Below are 25,210 nucleotides of genomic sequence, written 5' to 3'. Positions count from 1 at the left end.
ACAAATGGTGGCAGTTGAATGATTGCCCCGATTTTTCTTCCCTCCTTGCACCTACGTGCCTGCTTGGCCTTTTCACGGGTGGAGGACACTTCTCCACTCCTTCACTTTGGGATCAATCGCAACACTTTCTTCAGCCGATGGAATGTGGGTCGATGTGACAGTGTGTCAGATTTGAGCCTCACACATTTCTGCTCGCTCTATTTTTCCTCCACCGCTGCCATGAGAAAATATGCCCCGTCTGGTCCCAGTAGGAGGATGAGAGACAGGTGGAGCAGAGCTGCCCCCAACTGACTCACCGCCCTCCCGTGAGGAGCACAGCTGTCCAGCTGAGTCCAGCCTAGCAGCTGAACCCCAGCCAGCCCCGCAGGAGTGTGGTTTTAAGCCACGGAGTTTAGAGGAGGCTTGTTACACAGCAACAACTGGCTGACGCAGGTGCTTCGAAGGGTGTGAGAAGCTGAGATAGACCAAGATGGCAGAAGGAAGCTGCTGTTGGCAGGATAGTCTGGGAAGGTCTGATGAGGGGCTGATAGTTAAGCTGAGCCCTGAAGGTTAAGAAGGAGCTTTTCACACGATGATGGGAACGGAGTAAAAACAGATGAGGTCCCGAGGCTGGAAAGAACTTTTTATGTTTCAGGAGCTGCCAAAAAGGCCCCAGTGGCTGACACAGAGTTAGTCAGGGAATAGAGGCCAAGATGAAGATAAAGGGAGGTACAGAGCTTTTGAAGCCAGTGTGAGAAGTTTGGGCTTTATTCTCAATACAATGGGAAACTTTAAAAAGATCTTAAGGAGAGAGAGAGAGAGAGAGAGAGAGAGAGAGACAGAGATGGCTATTTCTAATAGACCGTCCTTGTTCCTGTGTGAACAGGAGCAGGAATGCCAGTTAGGAGGCCACGGCAGACATCCAGATGAGACGAGGGTAGGCCTGTACCAGGTGGTGACAACGGTACTGTGGGAAGTGAGTGGTTAATAACGCGTTTCAGAGTAGACTTCTGGGGGCCAAGACTTCTGGTTTGGGGTATGATGGCAAACTACCACCGGCTACCGCTTCACCTCCCCCAAACCATCCCCGGAAACGCAGAGGAGAGAGGGGAGGGTAGATGATGGGTATGCGTGTTGAATGAGAGCACAGAAGTCATGGTAGCAGTGTGATTACTCGCACTGGACGAGCGCTTCCTGTATTCTAGGCACTGCCCTGCGTGCTCGATGGCCTCGCGCCAACCCCACGAAGTAGGTCATCATCCCGCCTTACAGACGAGGAGGTGGAGACGCCACGAGGAGGGGAGACTTGCTCAAGAGCGCACACGGCTGGCAAGAGGAGCAGAGGGATCTGGGGGTCTGCGCTGTCTCTGGGCTGGAGGCCGCCTCTGCAAGTCTCTCAGAGGTCCCTCATTCAGCTCTGAGCGGGGTCTCCGTACTCTGTGACACGCTGGCCTGGAGGCCGGATGCCCAAGGCCCCTGAGCACCTCTCACGTGTCGCTTTGTGACATAACCCTTTTGGGATCCTCGTCTACCCATCTTTGACCCAAGCTGTGAACCCAGCTTTGCTCCCATCTCTGGATGGTGGCTAATCCACCTGAGAAGCTTTCTCTTGATCCATAACGTCAACACACACGATTCCCCAGAGTTAACATTTGCTTTTTTTTGTTTAATTGGTCACATTTTTAAATGTTTATTTATTTATTTTTGAGACAGAGTAAGTGAGGTAGGGGCAGAGAGAGAGAGGGAGACAGAGGATCTGAAGCGAGCTCCAGGCTGACAGCAGCGAGCCCGATGAGGGGCTCGAACTCACAAACCGTGAGATCGTGACCTGAGCCAAAGTCGGACGCTTAACTAACTGAGCCACCCAAGCACCCCAACATTTGCTTTTTAATGGAGGTTCTGTTTTGAATGCGTATGGAAGCAGTCGAGTTTTTTAAAGCCCAACTTTAGGTCCCCTTGGAGACCCTGAAAGTCAAATTTGGGGGCTGGACCCTGGTTAGGTGGTGAAGGACATGGGGCTCTCTTAGGGCTTCAGGCACATTCCCGGGCAGTGGCTTGTTCTCACACAGGTGCCCGCGCCCCACTACAAGGAGCTCCCGGGCCAGCTGGGACTTCTCCCCAGGGACCCTCTCATTTTTCTCCGGCTCTTTGTTGAGTTTCCTTCCCTGCCAGCCCTTATTCTTCCATCGGCAGGAAGAGATGACAAAACCCGGAGCCGGGGCTTCCTTCGGCTGGCCTTCTCTGTGTCCCGGATGGACATGTTCGGGCCTCACGGAGAACAATGGAGCTCTCATGGCTCAGGAGAACCCATGGGTCTGCTTCCTCTGGACCATCTTATCGACTGTTCTGCCGATTCCTCGTGACTCACTGCCTGTTGGAGGTGGTGCCTGAGGACACCATGAGCATCCTTGTTTGTCTTTTGGTGCACCTGACACTCCTTTCTCTTAGGTCTGTACCGAGGACGAGAACGGACAGCCTGTCTCTAGAGACCGGTAACTTAGAGTCTGCAGAATTTCCAGGCTTGATAGGTCGTTCTGCAGGTGGGCAGAGGGAGAGCTGGCGTTGGGCGCATTTCCTCCTGGACCTCTGGCCACCTGTTCATTCGGTGTCTGAGGAAGATGCCCCAAGAAGGTGGGAGACCCCTCAGAGCTGCAGCAAGCCCTTCTCAGCAAGGTGGCCCCATCCACCCCCCAGCGAGGCCTGGCCGAGGTCTTGTATGAGCCCGAAATGCCTGAGAGAGGGAAGATCCCTGGCCATGCTCTTCTCTGAGAGGATGCCATAAATAAAAACAGAGAGGAAAGCAGGGGACTGAACAGGAACTGCTTATATGATCTGTAAGCCGAAAGCAGGATTGCAGACCCCAGGCTTTGCAAACCTCTGGCAGGGCAGCTGGGACCAGGAACGCCGACCTACATGGTCTTCCTGTGGGTGGGGAGTGTGACGATGTACAGCCAGGTGGATGTCCCTACGCAGGGACCATGACCTTTAGTCGAAGACCTCAGTGGCAAGAGATGACCTTCCAATGTTATTGATGAAAATTATAAAAATTTATTAGAAGGCAGCAACAACATGTGGAGATTAAAGTGTGGCCTTTGAAACCTGCTTACCACCAATCATGCCTAGTTAATTTTTTTTTAATGTTTTATTTTATTTTTGAGAGAGAGAGAGAGAGAATGCAAACAGGGGAGGGGCAGAGAGAGAGAGAGAGGGAGACACAGAATCCAAAGCAGGCTCCAGGCTCTGCTGTCAGCACAGAGCCCGACGCAGGACTTGAACCCAGAACCATGAGATCATGACTGCGGCCAAAACCAAGAGTTGGACACTCAATCGACTGAGCCACCCAGGCGCCCCTCATTTTGCATTTTAAACTTTTAATTAATTAAAATAATCACTGATCAGGACGCCTGGGTGGCTCAGTCAGTTGAGCGTCCGACTTTGGCTCTGGTCATGATCTCACGGGGTTCGTGAGTTTGAGCCCCGCATCGGGCTCTCTGCTGTCAGCGCAGAGCCTGGAGCCTGCTTCAGATCCTCTGTCCTTCTCGCTCTCTCTGCCCCTCCCCTATTCATGCACCCATGCTCTCTCTCTCTCTCTCTTTCTCTCTCAAAACTAACTAAATAAATAAATCACAGATCAGTAGAAGCAAGTAACCTGCAGAAGAGAATGGGTGGTTATAAGAGGGATTGTGCAATTTAATGAAAGCCTAAAACAAAAAAGCAGTCTTCTGCATGTCTGCTCCTTAAGCTCCCAAGTGCACGAGGCAGTAGCCACATGCCAGACCCTGTGTTTGCCCTTGACAAACAGCAAATAGTTGGGGTTCTTTTGGAGCCGTCCCTTCTTCTGTATCCTGCTGCCTTACCCTAATCAGCATCAACGGCATCAAGGAGACACTAGTCACAGAGGCCCGGATGCTCCATGATAGGAGCCCCAGGTTTGGGGGTGACTCCCCACCTCCCCCCCGCCCCACCACTGGGGCCCCTTCTCCTCCCCCACCCCCAGTAGATTGCAGCTGAACCTTCTGGGGCCGCACAGGGGCCAAAGCAGCTCCTCGTCTCCTCGGTCTGGGTCTTTGGCTGCCCCAGGAATGGAGAGGCAGCCACGGGGGCCAATGTCCAGAGATCCGAGTTCCCAGGCCCACACCGTCCTTGTGTGCCTCTGCCTCCCGGGACAGGCATCAGCCTCCATCAGACTCAGGTTGAAGTCTTTCCAACACACAGGACAAGCCGCTTAATTCACCTGGCCTGGTGCAAAATGAAGGCTCAGGCCCTTGTTAAAGATTAAGAATTTCAAAGTGGCGACAGCAGGGGGTCGAACCAAGTGCAGGCCTGGCCACATGCCCACGAAGCTGGCTTGGGTGACAGAGCTGTGCCCTGCTCATGGCCATGTCCTGAGATTCCTGAAGATCCTTTCCTCGTGTTTGTGTGTTTGTCTTTTCTTCCCCCCCTTGGAGCTATAATTCACACACTGTCAAGTTCACCCTTTTACGGGGTACGGTTCAGTGGTTTTTAAGTACATTGACAAAGATGCCCAACCACAACCAATATCTAATTCCAGAACATTTTCATCACTCCAAAAAGGACCCCCAGGTCTGTAACGGTCATTCCGCATTCCTGCCTCCCTGGAACCCCTGGTAACCACAAATCTACCTTCTGTCTCTACGGATTTGCCTGTTCTGGACATTTCACACGGTCCAGTGGAATCAGATGGTGTGTGGCCTTTGCTGTCTGGTTTGGCTCGCTCAGCATCAAGTTCTCAAGATTCATCCGTGTTTCGTTCCCTCTTCTGGCTGAAAAATATTCCCTTGTATGGATGGACCACCTTTTATTGACCATTCCTCTGTTGTTGTTTTTTTTAATTGTGACGTTTATTTACTTATTTTGAGAGAGACAGAGAGAGAATGCAAGTGGGGGAGGGGCAGAGAGAGGGAGACAGAGGATCGAAAGCAGGCTCTGTGCTGACAGTAGAGAGCCCGATGCGGGGCTTGAACCCACAAACCATGAGATCATGGCCTGAGCTGAAGTCAGACGCTTAACTGACTGAGCCACCCAAGTGCCTCTATCTTTCCTCTGTTTTAAGGATTCCTTTTGAAATCTGACCTCCACACCATACAGCGGGTACAGTCAAGTGACTCTCATTTGCTAGCAATTATCCCATTTTCAAAGACTCACATATGTCCTCCTTTTAACGTACGTGTTTACTGATATATAGCTATTATATAATAAAGTGCGCACACCTTAAGTGTCCAGACTGATGAGTTTTTAGCTATGTTTCTACCTGAATAACCCACCACCCAGCTGCAGATATAGAACAATCCATCCTTCCATCAGGCTACCTCAATACCACCCGCTTCGCCCCCAAAGAAAACCGCTATTTTAATTTCGATCTTCTTAGGATTATGTTTGCCTACCCTTGAGTTTCATAAAAATGGAACCATACAATAGTTCTTTTTTTTTTTTTTTTTTGGATCTGACTTCTTTGGCTCAGCCCTGTCTCTGAGATTCATTCATGTGTGGCAACAGCTGGCTCTCTTTGGTTGCTGTGCCCAATTCCATTGTATGTCTCTCCTGCTGTTTAGCTATTCTACCGTGCACAGACCTTTGAGTTGTTTCCAGGGTGAAGCTACTGTGACCAAAACTTTACGAACATTTTTGTATGTGTCATTTGGTGTTCATAAGCTCTGTCTCCCGTGGGGTATTTACCGAGAAGCGGATTTGCTGGGTCTTACCGGCAGGTGCCTATTTAGCTTGAGTAGGTACTGCCCAAGCATTTTTTTCAAAGTGGGTGGAGCCAATCCCACCAGCTGGGTTTGAAGGTCTGATGGGTCCACATCCTCATCAACATTTGACCATGTCAGTCATTCTTGTGTGTAGTAGTGTTTCATGGTAGTTTTAATTTGCATTTGCCTGATGCGGAACAAGAATGAGCACCTTCCCGCATGCTTATCGGCCATTGGCTAGCCACCCATCATTTTGAGTCATATTTTCTGTTAGAGTCTGGCAAAGGGATCATGCCTTTCCTTATCTCTGAGTTTTCTTAAAAATTCACGCATGTCAATTTATATTTAAATACATAAGTTTTATTTGAACACATTTGTATTGTTTCCTTATTCCCCTGCTAAGACTGAATGTCATGTTTCTTAAGTTGATGGGGGAAACAATCTTATCGATACTTTAATACGGTGTGCCTCTCTGTAATTGTTAGTGAGATTAAACATTTTTTTCCTTATGTTTATCAGTCCCTTGCATTTCTTCAGTGGATTACCTTTTCATATCTTTTGTCATTTTCTTCTATTGGCTTATCTTTTCGTCATTGATAATGGAAGCTATTTACACATTCTGCGTAATAATCTTTTATCCGTTATTTTCTGCAAATATTTTCTCTTCTTCTGCTGCTTGCATTTTTAAAAAACACCTTATCTTTTAGAGGCGCCTGCGTGGCTCAGTTGGTTAAGCTTCCGACTTCGGCTCAGGTCATGATCTCAACAGTTCGTGGGTTCGAGCCCCGGGTCGGGCTCTGTGCTGGCAGCATGGAACCTGGAGCCCACTTCTGTGTTCTCTCCCTCTGGCTCTGCCCCTCCCCCGCCCCTACTTACACTCTGTCTCTCAAATATAAATAAACATTAAAAAATTAAAAAAAAAAAGACCTTATTGTTTAGAACAGTTTTAGATTTACAGAAAAATTGGGAAGATAGTACAGAGTGTTCCCAGAGACCCCATACCCAGAGTCCTCTATTATTAACATATTACATTAGTATGGTTCTTTTGTTACAATGAATGATTGTGCATTATTTTGTCATCATGTCTCCCTAGGCTCCTCTTGGCTGTGACTGTTTCTGAGACTTCTCTTGTTTTTGATGGCCTTGACAGCTTTAAGGAGGACTGGGCAGATATTTTGTAGACTGTGCCTTTACTGGATTTGTCTGATGGTTTTCTCATGATTAGATGGGGTTATGAGTTTGGGGAGGGAGACCACAGTGGTAAAGTACCATTTCCCTCACATTGTCTCAGTAGTATGTATATCAGGCTGGTTTATCACTGTTTCGCTGTTGACCTCGATCACCTGGCTTCTTCACTGTAAAGTTAGGCTTTGCCCCCCATCCCACCCTGTCCTCCTTGGAAGAAAGTCACTATGCATGGCCTCACTGAAGGAATAGGAAGTATGTTCCACCCCCCTTGAGGGCAGAGTATCTACATAAATTGTTTGGAATTCTTCTACCCAGGGGATTTATCTCTTCTCCCCTGTGTATTATTTACCCAATCATTTGTTTATATCAGCATGGACTCATGGATATATATTTTATTTTATTTGGATTATAATCCAGTACTACTCTATTTCGTTGCTCCAAGTGTTGCAGTTTTGGCCAGTGGGATCTCTTTCAGAGCTCCTGTGTCCCTTTGATGTAGCCCCTTGAATATGGGTTTGCTTGTTGTTTGCTTTTTTGCACTTCCTTCTTTTCTGGCACTACAAGATGCTCCAGGCCCTTCTTGTATATTTCTTTCTTTCTTTTTAAATGTTCATTTAGGGGCGCCTGGGTGGCGCAGTCGGTTAAGCGTCCGACTTCAGCCAGGTCACGATCTCGCGGTCCGGGAGTTCGAGCCCCGCGTCGGGCTCTGGGCTGATGGCTCAGAGCCTGGAGCCTGTTTCCGATTCTGTGTCTCCCTCTCTCTCTGCCCCTGCCCCGTTCATGCTCTGTCTCTCTCTGTCCCCAAAATAAATAAACGTTGAAAAAAAAAATTAAATGTTCATTTATTTTTGAGAGAACACAAGTGGCGAAGGGGCAGAGAGAGGGAGACAGAAGATCCAAAGCAGGCTCTGAGCTGACAGGCTAACAGCAGACAGCCCGGTGTGGGGCTTGAACTCACGAAATGTGAGATCATGACCTGAGCTGAAGTAGGACGCTCAACTGACTGAGCCACTCAGGCACCTGCTTTCTTGTACATTTCTGCCCCAGTCGTACAATCAGCCATTTTTCCAAGGAGCCCTGGTTCCTTTTATTGGGAAATGGTATTAGAAACCAAGATCTGGGCACTAGGTTTGCCTGTTACTACCGGAGTTTTGTTTCTTTCAGGTCTTCTCAGCTGACAAAGAAAGGAAATACATGTGTGTATGCTAACCCAAGCAGATACACATACCTATAAATGTTCCTACATGTAACCTTCTGTGTCTCTATTGAGTTAAACATGAAATTCATACTGGTGTCTCCAACTCCGCTCCATTACCACATGAGTCATTCTAGCCTCCTTCCCTTGCTTCTCTGAATTCTCGCTCCAACATTGGGGAACCTGGCACCTACTATCCACCATCCATTTAGTTAATTGTTCAATTCTAGTATACATGTATCAGAATTGCTAACCCATACCCTTGTGGGAAACACCTGTACCAACTGGAACAAAGTGCCCAACACATATGATGGAGAAGTCCTTGGTGATTAAGGATGGGGTTAACTTGCAGTTGTCGGTGGAGGCGGGATGCTCAACTCTAGAGGTATCTGAGAGTCTGGTAAATACCGTTGGCTAAGATATGGGTGAACTATTCTTCCTGGTGATTTACAAAGTGCTTTTTTATTTTTATTAAAAAAAAATTTTTTTTAATGTTTATTTATTTTTGAAGGAGAGACAGAGTGTGAGTGGGGGAAGGGCAGAGAGAGAGGGAGACACAGAATCGGAAGCAGGCTCCAGGCTCTGAACTGTCAGCACAGAGCCCGACGCGGGGCTCGAACCCACGAACCGCGAGATCATGACCTGAGCCGAATTTGGAGGCTCAACCGACTGAGCCACCCAGGCGCCCCGCAAAGTGCTTTTTAAAGCCCGAAACTCCCAAAACCCCCTTGAAGGCATCCTGTACCATCAGCATTATTTCTTTAAAATGTAGAGATTGAAAATTACATTTGGTTTACATGCTTATCCAGCCTGATACCAGGCTGATACCAGGGTATCCCACGTGTATCAAGAAGCAAGTGCTCACATGTGTTTTTGAAATGAAGGGTGAGACAGAAATATTTCGTCATGGTTCTGATAATGCGACAAAGAACACGGTGTGCTTGCATGATCTCGGCAACACTTTCAGTAGCCAAGAGAACTTGAAGTTATAACTTCAGGCCCAAAATAACATGATTTTAGATTCTGTGGCTTCAGTAACAGGATTTCTTACGAAACCTGCACTGTGGTACAAATGGTTAAACCTGGAGGATTTGATGCTCTCCCAACGTTAGATCACTCTTTTCAGAGAAAGAGAATCCATCAGAGAAAGAAATCTCTGGTGCATTTAAAAGCGTATTTAAAAGACATATCCAAACACTCCAATAGGATACAAAGACGTACTTTCTAGAACGCAAGGCATCAGAGAGGATTAGAAACCCATTTGTTTCTGGGCTGGGGAGGTTGGGGAAAGGGGGAGAGGCTGGTCAAAGGGTACAAACTTTCAGCCAGAAGATGAATAAGGTCCGAGGATGTGACGTGAAACATGATGACTATAGTTGACAACACTATACGGTATTATGAAAATTTGCTAAGAGAGTAGAGCTTAAATGTCCTCACCAAAAAGGATAAATCTGTGAGGTGATGGATGTGCTAATTAACTAGATGCGAAGGATCCTCTCACAATGAATACATGTATCAAATCATCGCTGCACACGCTTTACATGTATCAAATCATCGCTGCACACGCTTTAAATACCTTACAATTTAATACGTCAATTATACCTCAATACAGCTGGAGGGGAAAAGTAACCCATTTGTCTTCATCTCCCAGGTTAAAATATTTAGCATTCCTACTTTGGCATGTGACAGGCAAAAAAGAAAAAAAAAATCTTCCTGACTCAGGTCTGATAACAGTGTACCAAAGGTCCACATTTTTTGGCCCACGTTTTTTTTTTAAACACTTTTTTAATCTTTTTATTTATTTTTGAAGGAGAGAGAGAGAGAGAGCATGAGCGAGGGAGGAACAGAGAGAGAGACACACAGAATTCGAAGCAGGCTCCAGGCTCTAAGCCGTCAGCGCAGAATCCGACGCGGGGCTCGAACTCACAAACCGTGAGATCATGACCTGAGCTGAAGTCGGACGCTCAACCGACTGAGCTACCCAGGCGCCCCTGGCCCACATTTAATTCAAATACCCGGAACTGACTGGCAGAACTTGCTGCCTCTCCAAACAACCCAGAAAGTGAATTGGGATTTTATAATTTAATAGACACAAAGGGTAAGAGAAGAATCCAGGTCAACATGGGACCTGAGGAATGGCTCAGGCCATCTTCATAGATCCAAGATGGGCACGGTCAGGGAAGATGACCCTAGAAAAGGCCTAGTTTCTGTGTTTCTGCACTGCCCCCTGCTGGCCGATACTGGAACATTAATTTTTCCTGCAGCCCGTCTAGGAAGACCTAACAAACAGGATGCCATATTGTGGCTCTTGAGAGGCAGGGGACCCCGCAGAGCAACTGTTGACCTAGAGGCAGAGGGATTCGGCTGAGGCCCTGTCATCACAGAAGGTCAGGCATGGGAAATGGGCTTGAACAACAGCAGAGGAATGACTTCCCTGGTGCATGTCAGAGTAAGTGCTGGTGTTTCCAAGACAGGGAGATAGCCTCTTGGTGGAAAGAAAAGTGATTCAGGGGCAGTGGAATTCGGGCATCAGGCAGGTAGAGAGACACTGAAGACCCCATCCCAAGAGCTCTAGTCCCTGCAGACGGTCTGGCAAGATGGGGGCAGCAGCTGCATAGAGAAGCACAAGGCGACTAAAACACATAGTTGTGTTTGGAGACACGGTCCACTATGGGGGATACGCATGCAGGTGAATAATTAGGTCACAAAGTGACAAGGGGCTAGTTATGTCCCCTAGAATCTTAGGACAGGCTTTTCTGGAGGTCACGTCTGAGCTTGTCCTGAGGGCTGAGTAGGAATCCTGCAGGGGGGAAGGACTTGAGAGGGTCTGGTGATATGTGGGACTGGGGGCCTGTGCGGGGGTTATGGAAGGTGAGCTTGGAGAACCAGGCAGAGCAGACCTTATGCACTTTGTTGAGACATGATGGCCTCCTTCTGGGCAAGACGGAGCATCTCCAGAGGATTTTGAATAGATGTGGAGGACCCTCATAAACAAAGAGCAGTAGATCTAAAACAGACTGTAGAGATGACTTCATTCTGCTTTCCTTGAAGAGTGAGAAGTGTGCACAACCTGCCTTGTTTCTGAGAATCTGAAACATGTTCTCATAAACCTGCCCCATCTCTTTTCAATGATTTTGTACTTTGCCTTTTTTTGAACAAAGTTTTATTTGCTTATTTTGAGAGAGAGAGAGAGTGTGTGTGTGTGTGTGAGAATGGGGGTGGGGCAGAGGAGAGAGAGAATCCCCAGCAGGCTTCATGATGTTAGCATGGAGCCCGACGTGGGGCTCAATGAGGGGCTCGAACCCACCAACTGTGGAATCATGACCTGAGCTGAAATCAAGAGTCGCATGTTCAACCAACTGAACCACCCAGGTGCTCCTATACTTTGCCTTTTTTTTTTTTTTTTTTGACATTTATTTATTATGGAGAGACAGAGAGACACAGAGCGCAAGTAGAGGAGGAGTAGAGAGAGGGGAAGTCACAGAATCTGAAGCAGGCTCCAGGTTCTGAGCTCTCAGCACACAGCCCGACGCGGGGCTCGAATTCATGAAATGCGAGATCATGACCTGAGCTGAAGTCGATCGCCTAACCAACTGAGCCACTTAGGTGCCCCTACTTTGCCTTTTTTATGGTTCAGACAAACTCTGGAGTCCTTGGGCTTTTGTATGACAGGGTAGGCAAAAAAATTCATCCTGGATCACATTGAGCCACTTACATAATGTTGCTATGACAGTGCTGGAGATATAAACGAATTGTTCTTTTTTTCAAATGTTTTTTAAAGTTTATTTGTTTTTTGTTTTTGTTTTTTTTTTTTTTAATTTTTTTTTTCAACGTTTTTATTTATTTTTGGGACAGAGAGAGACAGAGCATGAACAGGGGAGGGGCAGAGAGAGAGGGAGACACAGAATCGGAAACAGGCTCCAGGCTCCGAGCCATCAGCCCAGAGCCTGACGTGGGGCTCGAACTCACGGACTGCGAGATCGTGACCTGGCTGAAGTCGGACGCTTAACCGACTGCGCCACCCAGGCGCCCCAAAGTTTATTTGTTTTTGAGAGAAGAGACAGAGCATGAGTGGAGGAGGGGCAGAGAGAGGGGGAGACACAGGATCTGAAGGAGGCTCCAGGCTCTGAACTGTCAGCACAGAGCCTGACACGGGGCTCGAACCCATGAACTGTGAGATCGTGACCTGAGCTGAAATTGGACACTCAACCGACTGAGCCACCCAGGCGCCCCTTAATGAGTTCTTCAAAGCCCTGACGGAATCTCCCGGGTGGGAGGAGGATCAGTTAGGAAGGAGTAAACGGGGCTTCCACAGGCAAGAGAGTGGCATTCACTCCGTCATCCATTGGGCTGATGCACTCAGCTCTGGGCTAGGTGCTGTGTGCAATACAAAAGAAGCAGAAATTCCAGCTGGTATCCCTGTGGAATCTATATCCTGCTTGGGAATACACAGAAGGAGGCAATGTCAACAAAGTTAGTGCAGTACTGTAGATAGGTGTTAAAGACGTTTCAGTGGGATGCAGGAGATCTTTGTGGAATCTGGGATCCTGGGGCAGGGTCAAAGGCAGGTGGGTGGCCTTCTATAGGAAGCCGTCGGGATCAGCACCCCAAATCCAGGAGCCACCAGACCTTGGCTGCTGTAGAAACTGCGTACCAGACATCACTGCCCTGCAAGCTCGGAGATCCTATCACATCTTCAGCAGTTTGGGCCGCTAAGCCCAAGCACCACACACTGGGGGCGTTTCTGAACAACAGACTCCTCAGAGGCCTGGAGTCTGAGAGTCCAAGTTCATGGGACTGGCAGCTTCGGTGTCTCGTGCTGTCAGATTCCTGGTTCAGAGACAGCGGGCTGTCTTCTCTTTGTGTCCTTACGTGGCAGGAGAGGCGAGGGCGCTCTCCGGGGTCTCTTTCATAAGGGCACGGATTCCATTCATGAAGGCTCTACCCTCGTGACCTAATCACCTCCCAGAAGCCCCACCTCCTGATACTATTACACTGAGGGGTAGGATTTCAACCCAGGAGTTTGGGGAGGACACAAGCATTCAGATGGTAACACATCTCTCCCCCCACCTCTAGGCACTCGGGCCTGGTAGGTTTGGGCTGTATATCGGAGGGGGTAGACTCCGAAGCCGATAGCTGGCCGCGTCTTCATTATCTTGAACACTCGGTCAAGATGAACCGATAAAACACCTCTTTCCTGAAAGATCTCTATCATCAGAAGTTGAAGCTACTCTCACCACATCTTTTGATGCTTCGGGGCATACTCTTTGGCTAAACAAGAACATCTTTTTTTTTTCCTTAAACGATTGCCCTAGTTTTTAGGTGAAATACTATATTCACTATTTCTGGCGTATTCTTTACCAGGCCTTCAAACTAAACTACGGTGCACCATTTGCAACTAGAAAAATGAATACATAAAGCATGTTTAGAGGCATTTCTTTATTTTCGGGCTTGAGCTGGAGGTAGGAAGTCCACCAGCACTTGGGATACACAGGCTAAGGTGAGCTACGGGCCAGGTTTGGCTTTGTGAAATCGTCTGTCCCTTATATCCCTTATAAAAGCAGGTGAAATGGCATCTGGCACTTAGTGGGATGGGTGGGCACCCAGAAAGTTTGAAGGTCAGATTGGGCTCATTCTCGAGTGTTAAAGGGCCCTTGTCTTGTGTTTGTTTCCTTTTTTTTAATATTTTTTTTTCAACGTTTATTTATTTTTGGGACAGAGAGAGACAGAGCATGAATGGGGGAGGGGCAGAGAGAGAGGGAGACACAGAATTGGAAACAGGCTCCAGGCTCTGAGCCATCAGCCCAGAGCCCGACCCGGGGCTCGAACTCACCGACCGCGAGATCGTGACCTGGCTGAAATCGGATGCTTAATCGACTGCGCCACCCAGGCGCCCCTTTAATATTTTTTTTTAATGTTTATTTATTTTTGAGACAGAGAGAGACAGAGCATCAATGGGGGAGGGTCAGAGAGAGGGAGACACAGAATCAGAAACAGGCTCCAGGCTCTGAGCTGTCAGCACAGAGCCCTACGCAGGGCTCGAACTCACGGACCACGAGATCATGACCTGGGGCGAAGTTGGCTGCTTAACCAACTGAGCCACCCAGGCGCCCCTTGTGTTTGTTTCTTCCTGTGCCTTTAACTCTCACCATTAGGAGATGGAACCATCCAGGCAGTGGCACTGTCTGGAGCCCACTCAAACCATGCAAATAGCAGGCTGGACATATGCCTTTTGGGAGTGGTCCACAACCAATGATGGGAGGTGCTGCTGTATACATTCCCCGGCTCCCTTGTCCTCCAGTGGGGTAACTCTGAACACATTTTCTCTGCTGCCTCCCAGAAGGTCCCAGCAAAATGAAGTTCCTGTTGCCCACGGAGTCAACTTGCTAACTCCCCCCTTTCTTCCCACTTCCAATGTTCCCAGGGTTCACTTCCCTAATATACTACTTGTACATGGATTCTTGGTCTCAGGACTGACTCCTGGGGGCAACCAGCCTGAGACAGCAAGTAACCCGCACAGCAACACAATTTCCTAAATGTAAGGAAAAGGAAGGGAAACTGTGCTCTCCTTGGACATGAGCAAGTGTATTTACAATCCTGATTTTAGATTCTACTTATCTGGTCACGGTGATCCATTCATTAATGCTGATGCAATTGACCTTGATTTTGTATCAGATATTTCCGAATCCATCCTCTTACTTGATGTTCGTGAGGTAGGTGGTATTATACCTACCATTATGGATAAAAAAGAATCCTGAAGTTCAAACAGGTGAAATGACTGGCCCAAAGACTCCAGGCATGGGACAGTGCTGGAGCTCAGGTCTTCTGCCTCTCCGACTTCTTCATTCTACAGAACTGCCCCTGAGAAACTCCACATTATCCTGAGACCTCTCTGGGCTAGAGAAGAAACCCCCAGAGTGGAGTTCAGTTGACCGTTCAGATGGAGAAATTTTGTCTTATTGTGAAACTGATTTCTTCTCAAGCACAACAGCACAGAGAGGCTAAGAGGAGCCTCCTACCTCCAAACAGGCTCCAGTTCACGGCGGATAATCTCCTGGAAAGCAGCTCTCTTTCTCCCATCATCTCAGGACTGGGAAGTATTGAGATGCCTTGCTGGTCTGTCCCTGAAGAGGGTGGGAGTGCGGGCAAATGACAGCCGTCCAGGCTCCTAGGCCCAGCTCGGGGGAGTGTAGACCTTCGATGGGATGGTAGCATACTTGCCCTTCCTTCTACATGGGAACACAGGAGAAGTCAATAAGTAACACACAGAATTAACTGTGGCTACACAGCCATAGCAGATCCCCTGGTCAGATCCCTGTGGATCTCTTTGGCTCTTGTCAGTGTCCCTCACATATCTGCAACAACCTTTCCCGGGAAACTGGCCCTGGGCAGTGGTTTATCGTAAAAGAATATAACTGAGGAACAGACAGACAGAAAAGATGCACAGGACAAGGTCCAGGCAAAGGGCTTGGAGCTTCCGTGCTCTCTCAGCATGCGCGATTCTCCCAAATCTCCACGTGTTCGCCAACATGGAAGCTTCCCCAACCCTGTCCGTTTTGGTTTTAATGGGGGCTTCATTACCTGGGCACAACGGATTAACTCATTGGCCACTGGTGGATTAACTCATTGGCCATCAGGATTGGTTTCCCTGGCGACCAGCCCCCATCTGTAGGTGCTTTCCAAGTCACCTCATTAGCATAAACTCATGAAGGGGCTGGTTACGAATCACAAGACACCCATTTCACCTTTATGGCTGTGAAGCAATTTCAGGAATTGAAGATGAGAGATCAAGTATTATAACCAAAGATGCTTCCACTGATCTTGCTCAGCAAATTCCAAGGGTTTGGGGAGCTGTGAGCCAAGAACCAAGGATGAAGACCAAATATTTATGAGAAATGTATTTTGGTCATCTAGATGACCAAAATCTTATAAATCACAATGTTGCAGATGGTATAATTCCTTCATTTTGTTTTTGATTGCTAAGTAGCCCTGAGTCAAAACAGCCAGTTAAAACAAATTAGGAGCTCTAATTGTGGATTTGGAAATTCAAGTACAACACAGCTGATATAGGAATTTCCAGGACCCTACTTCTCTCTGCTTAGTCCTTGAAATTCTCTCTCCTTGGTGTTGAGGGTTGTTTCTAGAACCCGGCGCCCTGGGGGCATAACACCCCCACCCGGTTGGATGCTGACGGCACCTCTGATAAACCCACATGTGTAGTTCTCTCCGTGGATGGTATTTTCTCCTAGGCCCCTGCCCTCTCCCCCAACCTCCCACTCTTACCCACCTCCCTCCGTCCAGAAAGGCCAGCTGTGGTAGGTTCTCTGACCCTGACCTGTTTGTAGCTTCCTCAAGTTCCTCTCTGGCCTTCTGCCAATTTCCTTCCACAATTCATAGCGAAGCCTGCTAGAGTTAAAGCGATCTTATTGTTTAAGAAAGCAATGCTTTCCCACAAAAAGATTTCCATTAAAATAAGATCTGGGAATTCCAAGGGCTGACCAGGTGGGTGGGTGGTGGGTAGAGATAAGACATTCTGACCAGGGTAGGGGAAGCAGCTTGAGGACGCAGTGATATTTAAACATTGAAAGAAAAGCTCTTTTTGGGGGGGGGGGGTCAGCTCTGGACTGGGTGTAGCCACCAGAAAGATCCCTTTAGACGGGGAATGGTTAGTACATGGGACTTATGCAGTCTGAGGCCTCCCGTGGGTCCAGGTGAAGCCTCCCATTTGACAAGAGCAACAGCTAAACCTGATGAGTAGACTTTGAATGGTCTGGGATGGGCTTAGAGGTGTCCCAGAGACGTAATGCCTTCTTCTCGTTTCGCTGGGAATGTTTGATTCATTCTTTTTGCAAGTGCCCGTCATTCCCAGTGACATGGAAGTTTGGCTCCTTTCCCTTCCAAGGGGAAACTGGGTGCCCGGCTGTAACCCATCTGCTGCCAGAGGGAGGGTATGAGAGGAAGGCGTCGCCTGCCGTGTCCGGCTGCACGGTCTTGGGGCAGAAGGAGCACACATGCCCGGCACAAGCTGGGTTTGCCAGAGCAGCGTCTGAGCTTTCCACTGGGGGAACAGAAATTTGCCAGGATGCCGTGTCTGTGCGTCTCCTCCATCACCCGCTCAGTGTGCGTGGCCTATCACTGCCTGTGTGGGGGCACACGGCCCCCGCTCTTCATCTTTCAGTTGAGACCATGGCAGGCTCCAGAGGGTGACACACAGCGACACATGGGCCTCTTAGGGTGTCCTTGTCCAGCCACACACAGCACGTGAAGAAAACATGTTGGGTGGAAACACAAGAAGTGACCAAATCTCAAGGTGTGACATAGGACCGGGGCGCCTGACCCAATGGGCCTCTACCCCAAGTTCATCTCTTCTTATCAGCGAACTTGAGGGAGAGAGTGTAAACGTCTCATGACAAACTCATGGCTACTGCCTGGGACACATCTCGTGAGGACCACGGGGTGAGGTCTAAATGTTGCAAAGCGCATCCTAAGCAAGATGGGGAGCGAAGGCTCCCGGGAGATGCTGGCTGTCTGCAGGGGCCGTGAAGCCAGGAGTGGCCCTGGCTACTTGAACAGTGTGCTTGACGCCCGGTGCTTTTGGTCTTTATCTCCTAGAAGGCATTTTCACTGGAATGCGGATAATTTACCCCGGATTAATAAAAAGGCCAGGACCGGGGTGCCTGGGTGGCTCGGTTGGTTGAGCATCTGACTTCGGCTCAGGTTATGATCTTGCGGTCTGTGAGTTCGAGCCCCGTGTCGGGCTCTGTGTTGACAGCTCAGAGCCTGGAGCCTGCTTTGGATTCTGTATCCCTCTCTCTCTGACCTTCTCCTGCTCATGCTGTCTCTCTCTCTCAAAAATAAATAAACATTAAAAAATAATAAATCTTTTTAAAAAACAAGGCCAGGACCAAACCTCACCCCACGCCTCCCTGGCCATCAGGGAGCACGGAGTTGTGCAAATATACCACCCTCTAAAGCCCAAACCTATATATCCTGCTTTCCAGGCTTCTCATCCGGATGTTTTGAGCGAAAAGCCAGATTTAAAATAGGAATTGCTAACAGTTTTAGGATTTTCAAATGGTGCTGGTGGTCAGAAGTTACTTGGCAGGATTTGGATGTGCTGTCTGCAAAGGAGAGAAGGTACTCGAGCGGCATTTGCAGCAAAGACAGGTTCTTACACTTAAGTGACACAAAAACCCTTACAGGTTAGCACCGTCCAGGGCAGGCAGGAATGAGAATTGCTCCAGCAATGTAGGAACATGATCTAGCCATATCTAGAAAATTTTAAATTATTTATATTGAAACTATTCCACAGAAATAAAAGCCACACGTTGCGAGGCTGTATGTACAAGGATGTTTATTGTTTGCAGTGGCAAAAAAAACCTGAAGGTCCATCAGCAAGGAAGTGATCAAATCAACCAGGGTCTATCTACACCATGGAATATTACACGGCAATCTGAAAGGACACATTAGCTAACCAGCTCGCTGTTGAACTGGAAAGAGGTTCATGAGGCAGTGTGAAGTTATAAATCAAACTGCGGAGGAATAAATGTGATATGTACAATCATAGTGTTATTTAAAGGAGCAATCAAATTAAAAAAAACCCTCCCTTGTATACCTAAGCACAGTGAAAATGTGGAGGTTGCACAGCAGGCAGGAGGGAGAGAATGGGTTGGAAAAGGTAGGGGGAGGCAAGAACTAAAACATGGCACAAAAAATGAAAAAAGCATAGAATAAAGTCCAGACAATATTTGGAATATAAAAGCTACATTGTTACTGCAAGTATGTACACATGTCTATGCAAATATTAAGGCCTAGGAGGTAAGAGGGCAAACCGAAAACAATGACGTCATCAGATGCTGGGATTGCCGGCAATCGGATTTCCATTGTCATTTGAATGTCACTTTTACAATAAGCACATTTGGAAGAGTCAACACTTGGAGGGGCTGAGAATGCAATGTTAGCGAAATTATTCACATTTAGAATGACTGTATCAAGAAGAATTCGGAGGTCCCTTACAATGTGTTACACACAGTAGGTGCTCGGCAACCTTTTGCTAAAGCGAAAAACCGAAGCCTTCCCTTGACCTCCTAATTCATAAACATCAGCAAGGATGTTCAAGCACATAGAGTCTCAAAAGCTTCGTGAATAATGTTTGCATTTGAATCACCATGTACAAATTCCCTTCACGCCCCACTTAAATCTGATGTCTGGAACTGTTAATGAAATGAGAAAAGACAGCAATTATAGAAAATGTACTATGTTGTGACCTGTTTTCACCTAAGAAATGAAGTCGTTTTGCTTCTGTGCCTGTGTGTGCCCTTATGGTTAGTTACACTCAGCAGGGCTGGGCTGAAATTTTCAACATCAGCCTGTAAGTAGTTTCTTTCTTTCTCTTTCTTTCTTTCTTTCTTTCTTTCTTTCTCTTTCTTTCTTTCTTTCCTGTCCTTCCTTCTCTTTCTTTCTTTCTTTCAACATCAGCCTGTAAGTAGTTTTTCTTTCTTTCTTTCTTTCTTTCTTTCTTTCTTTTCTTTTTAAAAAAATTTTTTTTTAACGTTTATTTATTTTTGAGACAGAGAGAGACAGAGCATGAACAGGGGAGGGGCAGAGAGAGAGGGAGACACAGAATCCGAAGCAGGCTGCAGGCTCTGAGCTGTCAGCACAGAGCCTGACGCGGGGCTTGAACTCACGGACCGTGAGATCATGACCTGAGCCGAAGTCGGACGCTTAACCGACCGAGCCACCCAGGCGTCCCCCTTCTTTTCTTTTCTTTCTTTCTTTCTTTTTCTTCTTTCTTCCTGTTCCTTCCTTCCTTCTTTCCTTCCACCCTTCCTTCTGTCTTTCTTGCTATTATTATTAAAAAAATAAAAATAAAAAATGGACAGGGAAGAAATGACCCACATGGCTTGTACTTCTATCTTGTGCTCTGCTCAGGAATCCAACAAGACTGTGGAAGCGGAAGGTGGGCACAGTGCTGGCCGTCTGAGAACTAAGGGCTTCTGGCCTCCTCCATCCCACCCTCCTCCTCCTCGGTGCAGATTCAGGGCGGGGGCTAGGCCCCCAGGCTCCCAGGGGAAAGCCGCTACCCTGGGCTGCCCCGCCCCCAAGTCCTCCACTGGCTTTCCGTGTATTTAAACCTTCCAAAAGTATCCTTGAGAAGAACGCTGATAGCAGTGGAGGCTGAGAACAAGAGGTACCATTATCAACATTCATGTTTTAAAATACTTAGGATACACTGTCTGAGAATGCACATTTTTCTCCCCTTACAGACTCTCTTTAAAGGAGAATTGATAATATTCAGCAGCTGGTGCGTCCAAACATGGTTCAACAATTCCTGGGGAGGGGGGGGTCTCTAAATGCACCCCAGAGGGTCTCTTGGGGCATCTTAGAGCATTAGATTCATTATTTGTACTTAAGCTGTATTCATATTTTGTAATATATTTATTTTTAACTAATATTAACTACTAGCATTTTGTAGTATCTATATGTAACTAATAAGTAGATAATAAGTGGCATATCTCCTCTTGCTTAGGGCATGAGTGAGTTCTTTGTTGGGTCTCCCTAAAGACGTAGCTTCTCTTGAACCTTTTTGGCAAGGAATTGCTAAGTGGTTCACAGAAATGACGGCCCCTCACCGAAGTGGGAGTAAAAAAGCAGCCAGAAATTGGCGTGGTACCCGTGTAAAGGGAGTATATTTAAAGATTCTCATATGCATATACACAGAGAGATACAGAAAGGGCTGGGGGAACGAACATTAGAAAGCAAACATGTCCATTAAAAATACTTTCTCAAATCCAGATAATAGTTCAGAGCCAGGAACAGCAAATACTTATCCTTCTTGCGAAAAACAAAAACAAAAAGAAAAACACCGAAACCAGAACAAAACAAAACAAAAACCTTTGTGCCGTGGTCACATCCTGCTGTGCATCTGGTCTGCTCTGGGAACCGGCCCGGCAAGATCGCCTTACGCTGTGATTTCTGGGCCTTTGTCTAGCTTTACTTCTGTGTCCGCTTAATCCCTTTCTTGTATCTTAGTTTGATGAGAAGAATTAAGTAAAACCTCCATGTAACCAGGTATTAAGATACACGGCCATCAGTTCAGACCGTTTCGTACTTCCAGAAGTGGGGTTTCTATGGTTTCGGCAGAGACCTGTGTTTGGTTTGGGTCTTGCGAACAGTAAGGAAGGGATCACAAGACAGCTCTGGGATTGCACAGAGCGGAAAATCTGGGGTGAGACAAGCCAGGATTGAATTTTGGCTCTACTACTCTCCAGCCACGTCACCTGCTGGAGCCTCCGTTTCCTCATCTGTACAGTGGGAAGAGCACCTACCTCTAAGAGGGGTCCGGAAATAGTGTGACGCGCGTGGCAGGGTCCCTGGCTCGTTCTCTTATCTATTCACCCAACATTTGCTGCGGGAGATGGTGCGCCAGACCCTCCGCTGGGACCTGAGAATGTGGTGATTAAAAGGCCGCCCTTCGGTAGAGCCTGGAGGGGATTGGTACACACACATTTATCAAAAGCAGACGGGTACCCGTGGGAATACTTGGTTCCTCAGTACCTTCGGGACACGTGGGGGTTTGGGCCTGGAGGAGAGGAACTGGGATAACTCAGCGGCTTGCCCACCCCCCCATCCCCGTGGCTGCCAGCCTGCCTGCAAGCTTATGTCACAATAAACCAAATGAAAACTAGCGGGCAGAGCATCACAGGCTGGTCTAGGGTGACCCGAAGTCCCGCTCCCCTTTCCAGCCAAAAATCACAGTGCTTGACAGAGCAGAGCTCCCTGATCAGCCGCCACAGGACCCGCTGGTAAAGCTTGTCGTCTTGTTTCTCGCGGGACAGCTCCTCCTGGTTGGCCACCTGGGTGGCGTTGATGCAGCTGGTGACAAACTTCTCCTTGGTCACGTTGGCCTCGGAGCAGCCATTGTAGTGGATCCCATCGGGGAACTGCCAGTAGTTGGCCTCGTAGTACCTGTTGCCTTCAGCGCCAAGGTCGATATCAAGCTTCCGGCCCTGCCTGATGAAGGCCCCAGGGCGGATCTCAGCCGTGTGCGCCTCCGTGACCTGGGAGATGCTGGGCAAAGTCTTCCGGTTCCACTTGATTCTGTGCTTTATGCCTCTTGCCTTGACTGCCGAGAGCTGGCTGAACAGCAGGACGCAGACAATGGCCAACCAGCATCCGCCCAGATGCTTCCTCATTGTGTCAGGATCTGCAATAGCAAAGGCCGGGACGGTTACTTTCTCCGGTGGGGTTCCCGGGTTCCCCTGCCCCCCCTCCTGTGTGCAGGAGATTTTAAGTCAGGAATGCAACCTCACGCCGTTCACATTTTCCAAAACCGTAATAGTTTTCCCATGCTCCGGTTGTACTGGCTAAGCCAATCCCCAGTTTCTTGCTTTTGCCTGAAATTATATGCACTTAGGGCAGAGATCTGGTTTTCTCATACAGATAAGAAGCTACAACTGGCAATTATAAAGCCTTTGAATATGCATGGGAAAATAAACGAGTAATGACATAATACGTATAGGTTTTCTTTGGTGTTCCCAAGTCTTTGAAATCAAGGGATCTCTGGAGGAAAGCACCCAGAAGAGTTGGAACCACAGGCTTCCGTGCACAGACTGTATTCTTAACCTTCCCTTTTTATTCTCTGTTGCCCTAAGCTGGCTCTGGCCCTGGTGCATTCTGCTATCCATTCAAAGAAAGTCACCTGGCTGCTGACCCTAAAGGGCTTTATGGTAATGACGGGGAGAGAGAGACGGAAGGGTGGCCAGGAGACCCCTGCCTCCTGTGTCAGGGGGTCAAGATGTGTTATAGACGACGCTCCCAGTCTCACCCCTGGGGGTGGCGTGACCCCACCCTCCCCGTCGCCTAGCTTTTTATTGAGCACTTACTAAGTGGCAGCCATTGGCATTGACTAGCTTAATTCTCACGTGGGGTAGGTACGTTATCATTCCCATCTTATGAAAGTTGTGCTGGGTTTCAGAGTAGGTAAGTCACTGGCCCAAGGCTGCACACTAATGGGTGGTGGATTCGAATCCCGGTCTGTCTGACACTGTTCCCATGTGCCCAGTTTCCATGCATCATGGCCTTTCTGGGCTGCAGGAGGGAACGGTGCTTAGATATTGTGCTTTTGACTCACCGGGCACAGAGGGCAGCACCGACGGCCCCCAAGCTGAGCAAAGAGCAGGGCTCGTGAGGAATTTCAGAGGAGATGAGGGCCTGGGGGAGAGCCGAGGGTCCAGGGTCAAGGTGGCCCCTGGGCATCTGAAGGGCTGCTGATGACATCAGGGGATAGTCCCCCTTCCCTCAGCCCCCCAGTCTGGTAGTTTGTCACGTCTGGCTCCTGAAACTACAATAGCTATTGTGGAAATCTACTTCCCAAGGTCAACTGTTCAGGGCATTCCAGGACCTGGACCCTTGTCGGTGTGGATCAGAAACGCAGGAACAGTGACCATAGCCAGGCGTGCTTACGCCGTGTCCTAGATGAAGTTTTACGTGAGTCCATTCGTGCCAGAGCTGAAGGTGGAAAAGTTAGCTTGTTTAGCCCCTAACGCCTGCTCCCTGCCATATTCCCAAAGTGACTGGTCCACCTCTGCTAAAATGTCCAACTCCAGTGTGATGCTGGTTCTTACGTAGGAAAAAAGGCAAAACGCAAGAGCAGTGCAGTCCCCTCTGGATGCCTGGTGACCTCTCTTTCCCTGCAGGCACGGTCTAGTCTCTGGCCCAGGGAGGGCATGAGTGTGCCCGGCAGCAGCCTGAGCACCCAGGCTTCTGGCACCTGACCCCCCACTGCTCCCTAATCACAGTGACTTCAGACCAGCCTTCTCCAAAGAGAGCCGAGCATGAAGCGAACATTCATTAATCCCACCCCGTGCCCTCAGCCCAGACTCCTTGGAAGGAGAAATGTTAAATAAGAATAATAACACAAATTACAGGTGTGTCAAACTAAAGACAAAAAAGCACAGAGATCTCGAGAAAGAAATTCATGTTCATGGACAAGGGTGTGAAAGCACAAAGAAAATCCCAACCAGCCAACCATAAAATAACATTTTATTGTCAACACCAGAAGCAGACACGCAACACCAGTGATGCCCCAACATTCCTATGTGTCCCCTGACTGGGGACCCACGCCAGGGGGTGGGAGAAAAGAAATCCCGGCACGGTTTGCAGTCTGATTAGAAATGAGCAACCCTGACCGCAGAAATGGAACCCAGCGCGAACTCTGGCTCCCCACCTACCTTGGGATCTCTGTGGAACTGTGTCTCTGGAGCCTCAGCAGCAGTGTTCTCCAGGGCACGGTCCTGCCTATGTAGGAACTGCAGGGGGAGGCGGCATCCCCGCTGCTCTCCAAATATGGCAGCCCTCCCCTCCCGGGCAGGACCAATCAGGGGTTCCCAGCCCCTCCTCTGCCTTGAGGATAGACCTTCTCATCACTCTCTACTAATAAACACCATGTGAAGATCTTGACGAAGTTCAGAAAGACTTGAGAGTTACTTTTGATTTTACTTTCTTTTCTTTTATGTATGTCTGTATGTATTTACTTATTTACTTGGCCGTTACCAGTTTATCACAAAGGACATTATAAAGGAAACAAATGAACAGCCAGATGAAGTTCGTAGGGCAAGGTCTGGAGGGTTCCAGTTGTCCCCATGGAGTCCCCACGGAGTTTGGGGGCACTATATCCCTGAATGTTGATGAGTTCACCAACCCAGAAGCTCTCCAAACCCCTCTGTGCCAGTAACGGGGACACAAGCCAAATATTATAACCAAAGATACTTCTATCCCCCCCCCCGCCTCACTCAGGAAATTCACAGGTTTTAGAAGCTCTGTGCCAAGAACTGGGACCATTACTATATCACAATGCCCCAGCTGGATAGGTGAATGGATACATCTGTCCAGAGTCTGGTTAGGGCTATTTTTTTTTTTTCCAACGTTTATTTATTTTTGGGACAGAGAGAGAGACAGAGCATGAACGGGCGAGGGGCAGAGAGAGAGGGAGACACAGAATCGGAAACAGGCTCCAGGCTCTGAGCCATCAGCCCAGAGCCCGACGCGGGGCTCGAACTCACGGACTGCGAGATCGTGACCTGGCTGAAGTCGGACGCTTAATTGACTGCGCCACCCAGGCGCCCCTGGTTAG

The 25,210-nt window shown here is 48.3% G+C and overlaps 1 protein-coding gene across 1 annotated transcript; it reads right to left on the bottom strand.

Annotated features, from left to right (window-relative positions):
- Window positions 1-20,737: 20,737 nt before the first annotated feature.
- PRND (prion like protein doppel) lies at window positions 20,738-24,461 on the bottom strand. Its single transcript, XM_006929928.4, has 2 exons — window positions 24,309-24,461; window positions 20,738-22,282 (listed from the first exon to the last, which is right to left on the bottom strand). The coding sequence occupies exon 2, from the start codon at window positions 22,269-22,271 to the stop codon at window positions 21,735-21,737; it is 537 nt and encodes a 178-aa protein (XP_006929990.1). The 5' UTR covers window positions 22,272-22,282; window positions 24,309-24,461; the 3' UTR covers window positions 20,738-21,734.
- Between the last annotated feature and the right edge of the window lie 749 nt (window positions 24,462-25,210).

Source organism: Felis catus, chromosome A3 (genome assembly GCF_018350175.1).
Source record: "Felis catus isolate Fca126 chromosome A3, F.catus_Fca126_mat1.0, whole genome shotgun sequence".
NCBI lineage: Eukaryota > Metazoa > Chordata > Mammalia > Carnivora > Felidae > Felis > Felis catus.
This window is presented reverse-complemented; position numbering and strand designations above follow the sequence as displayed.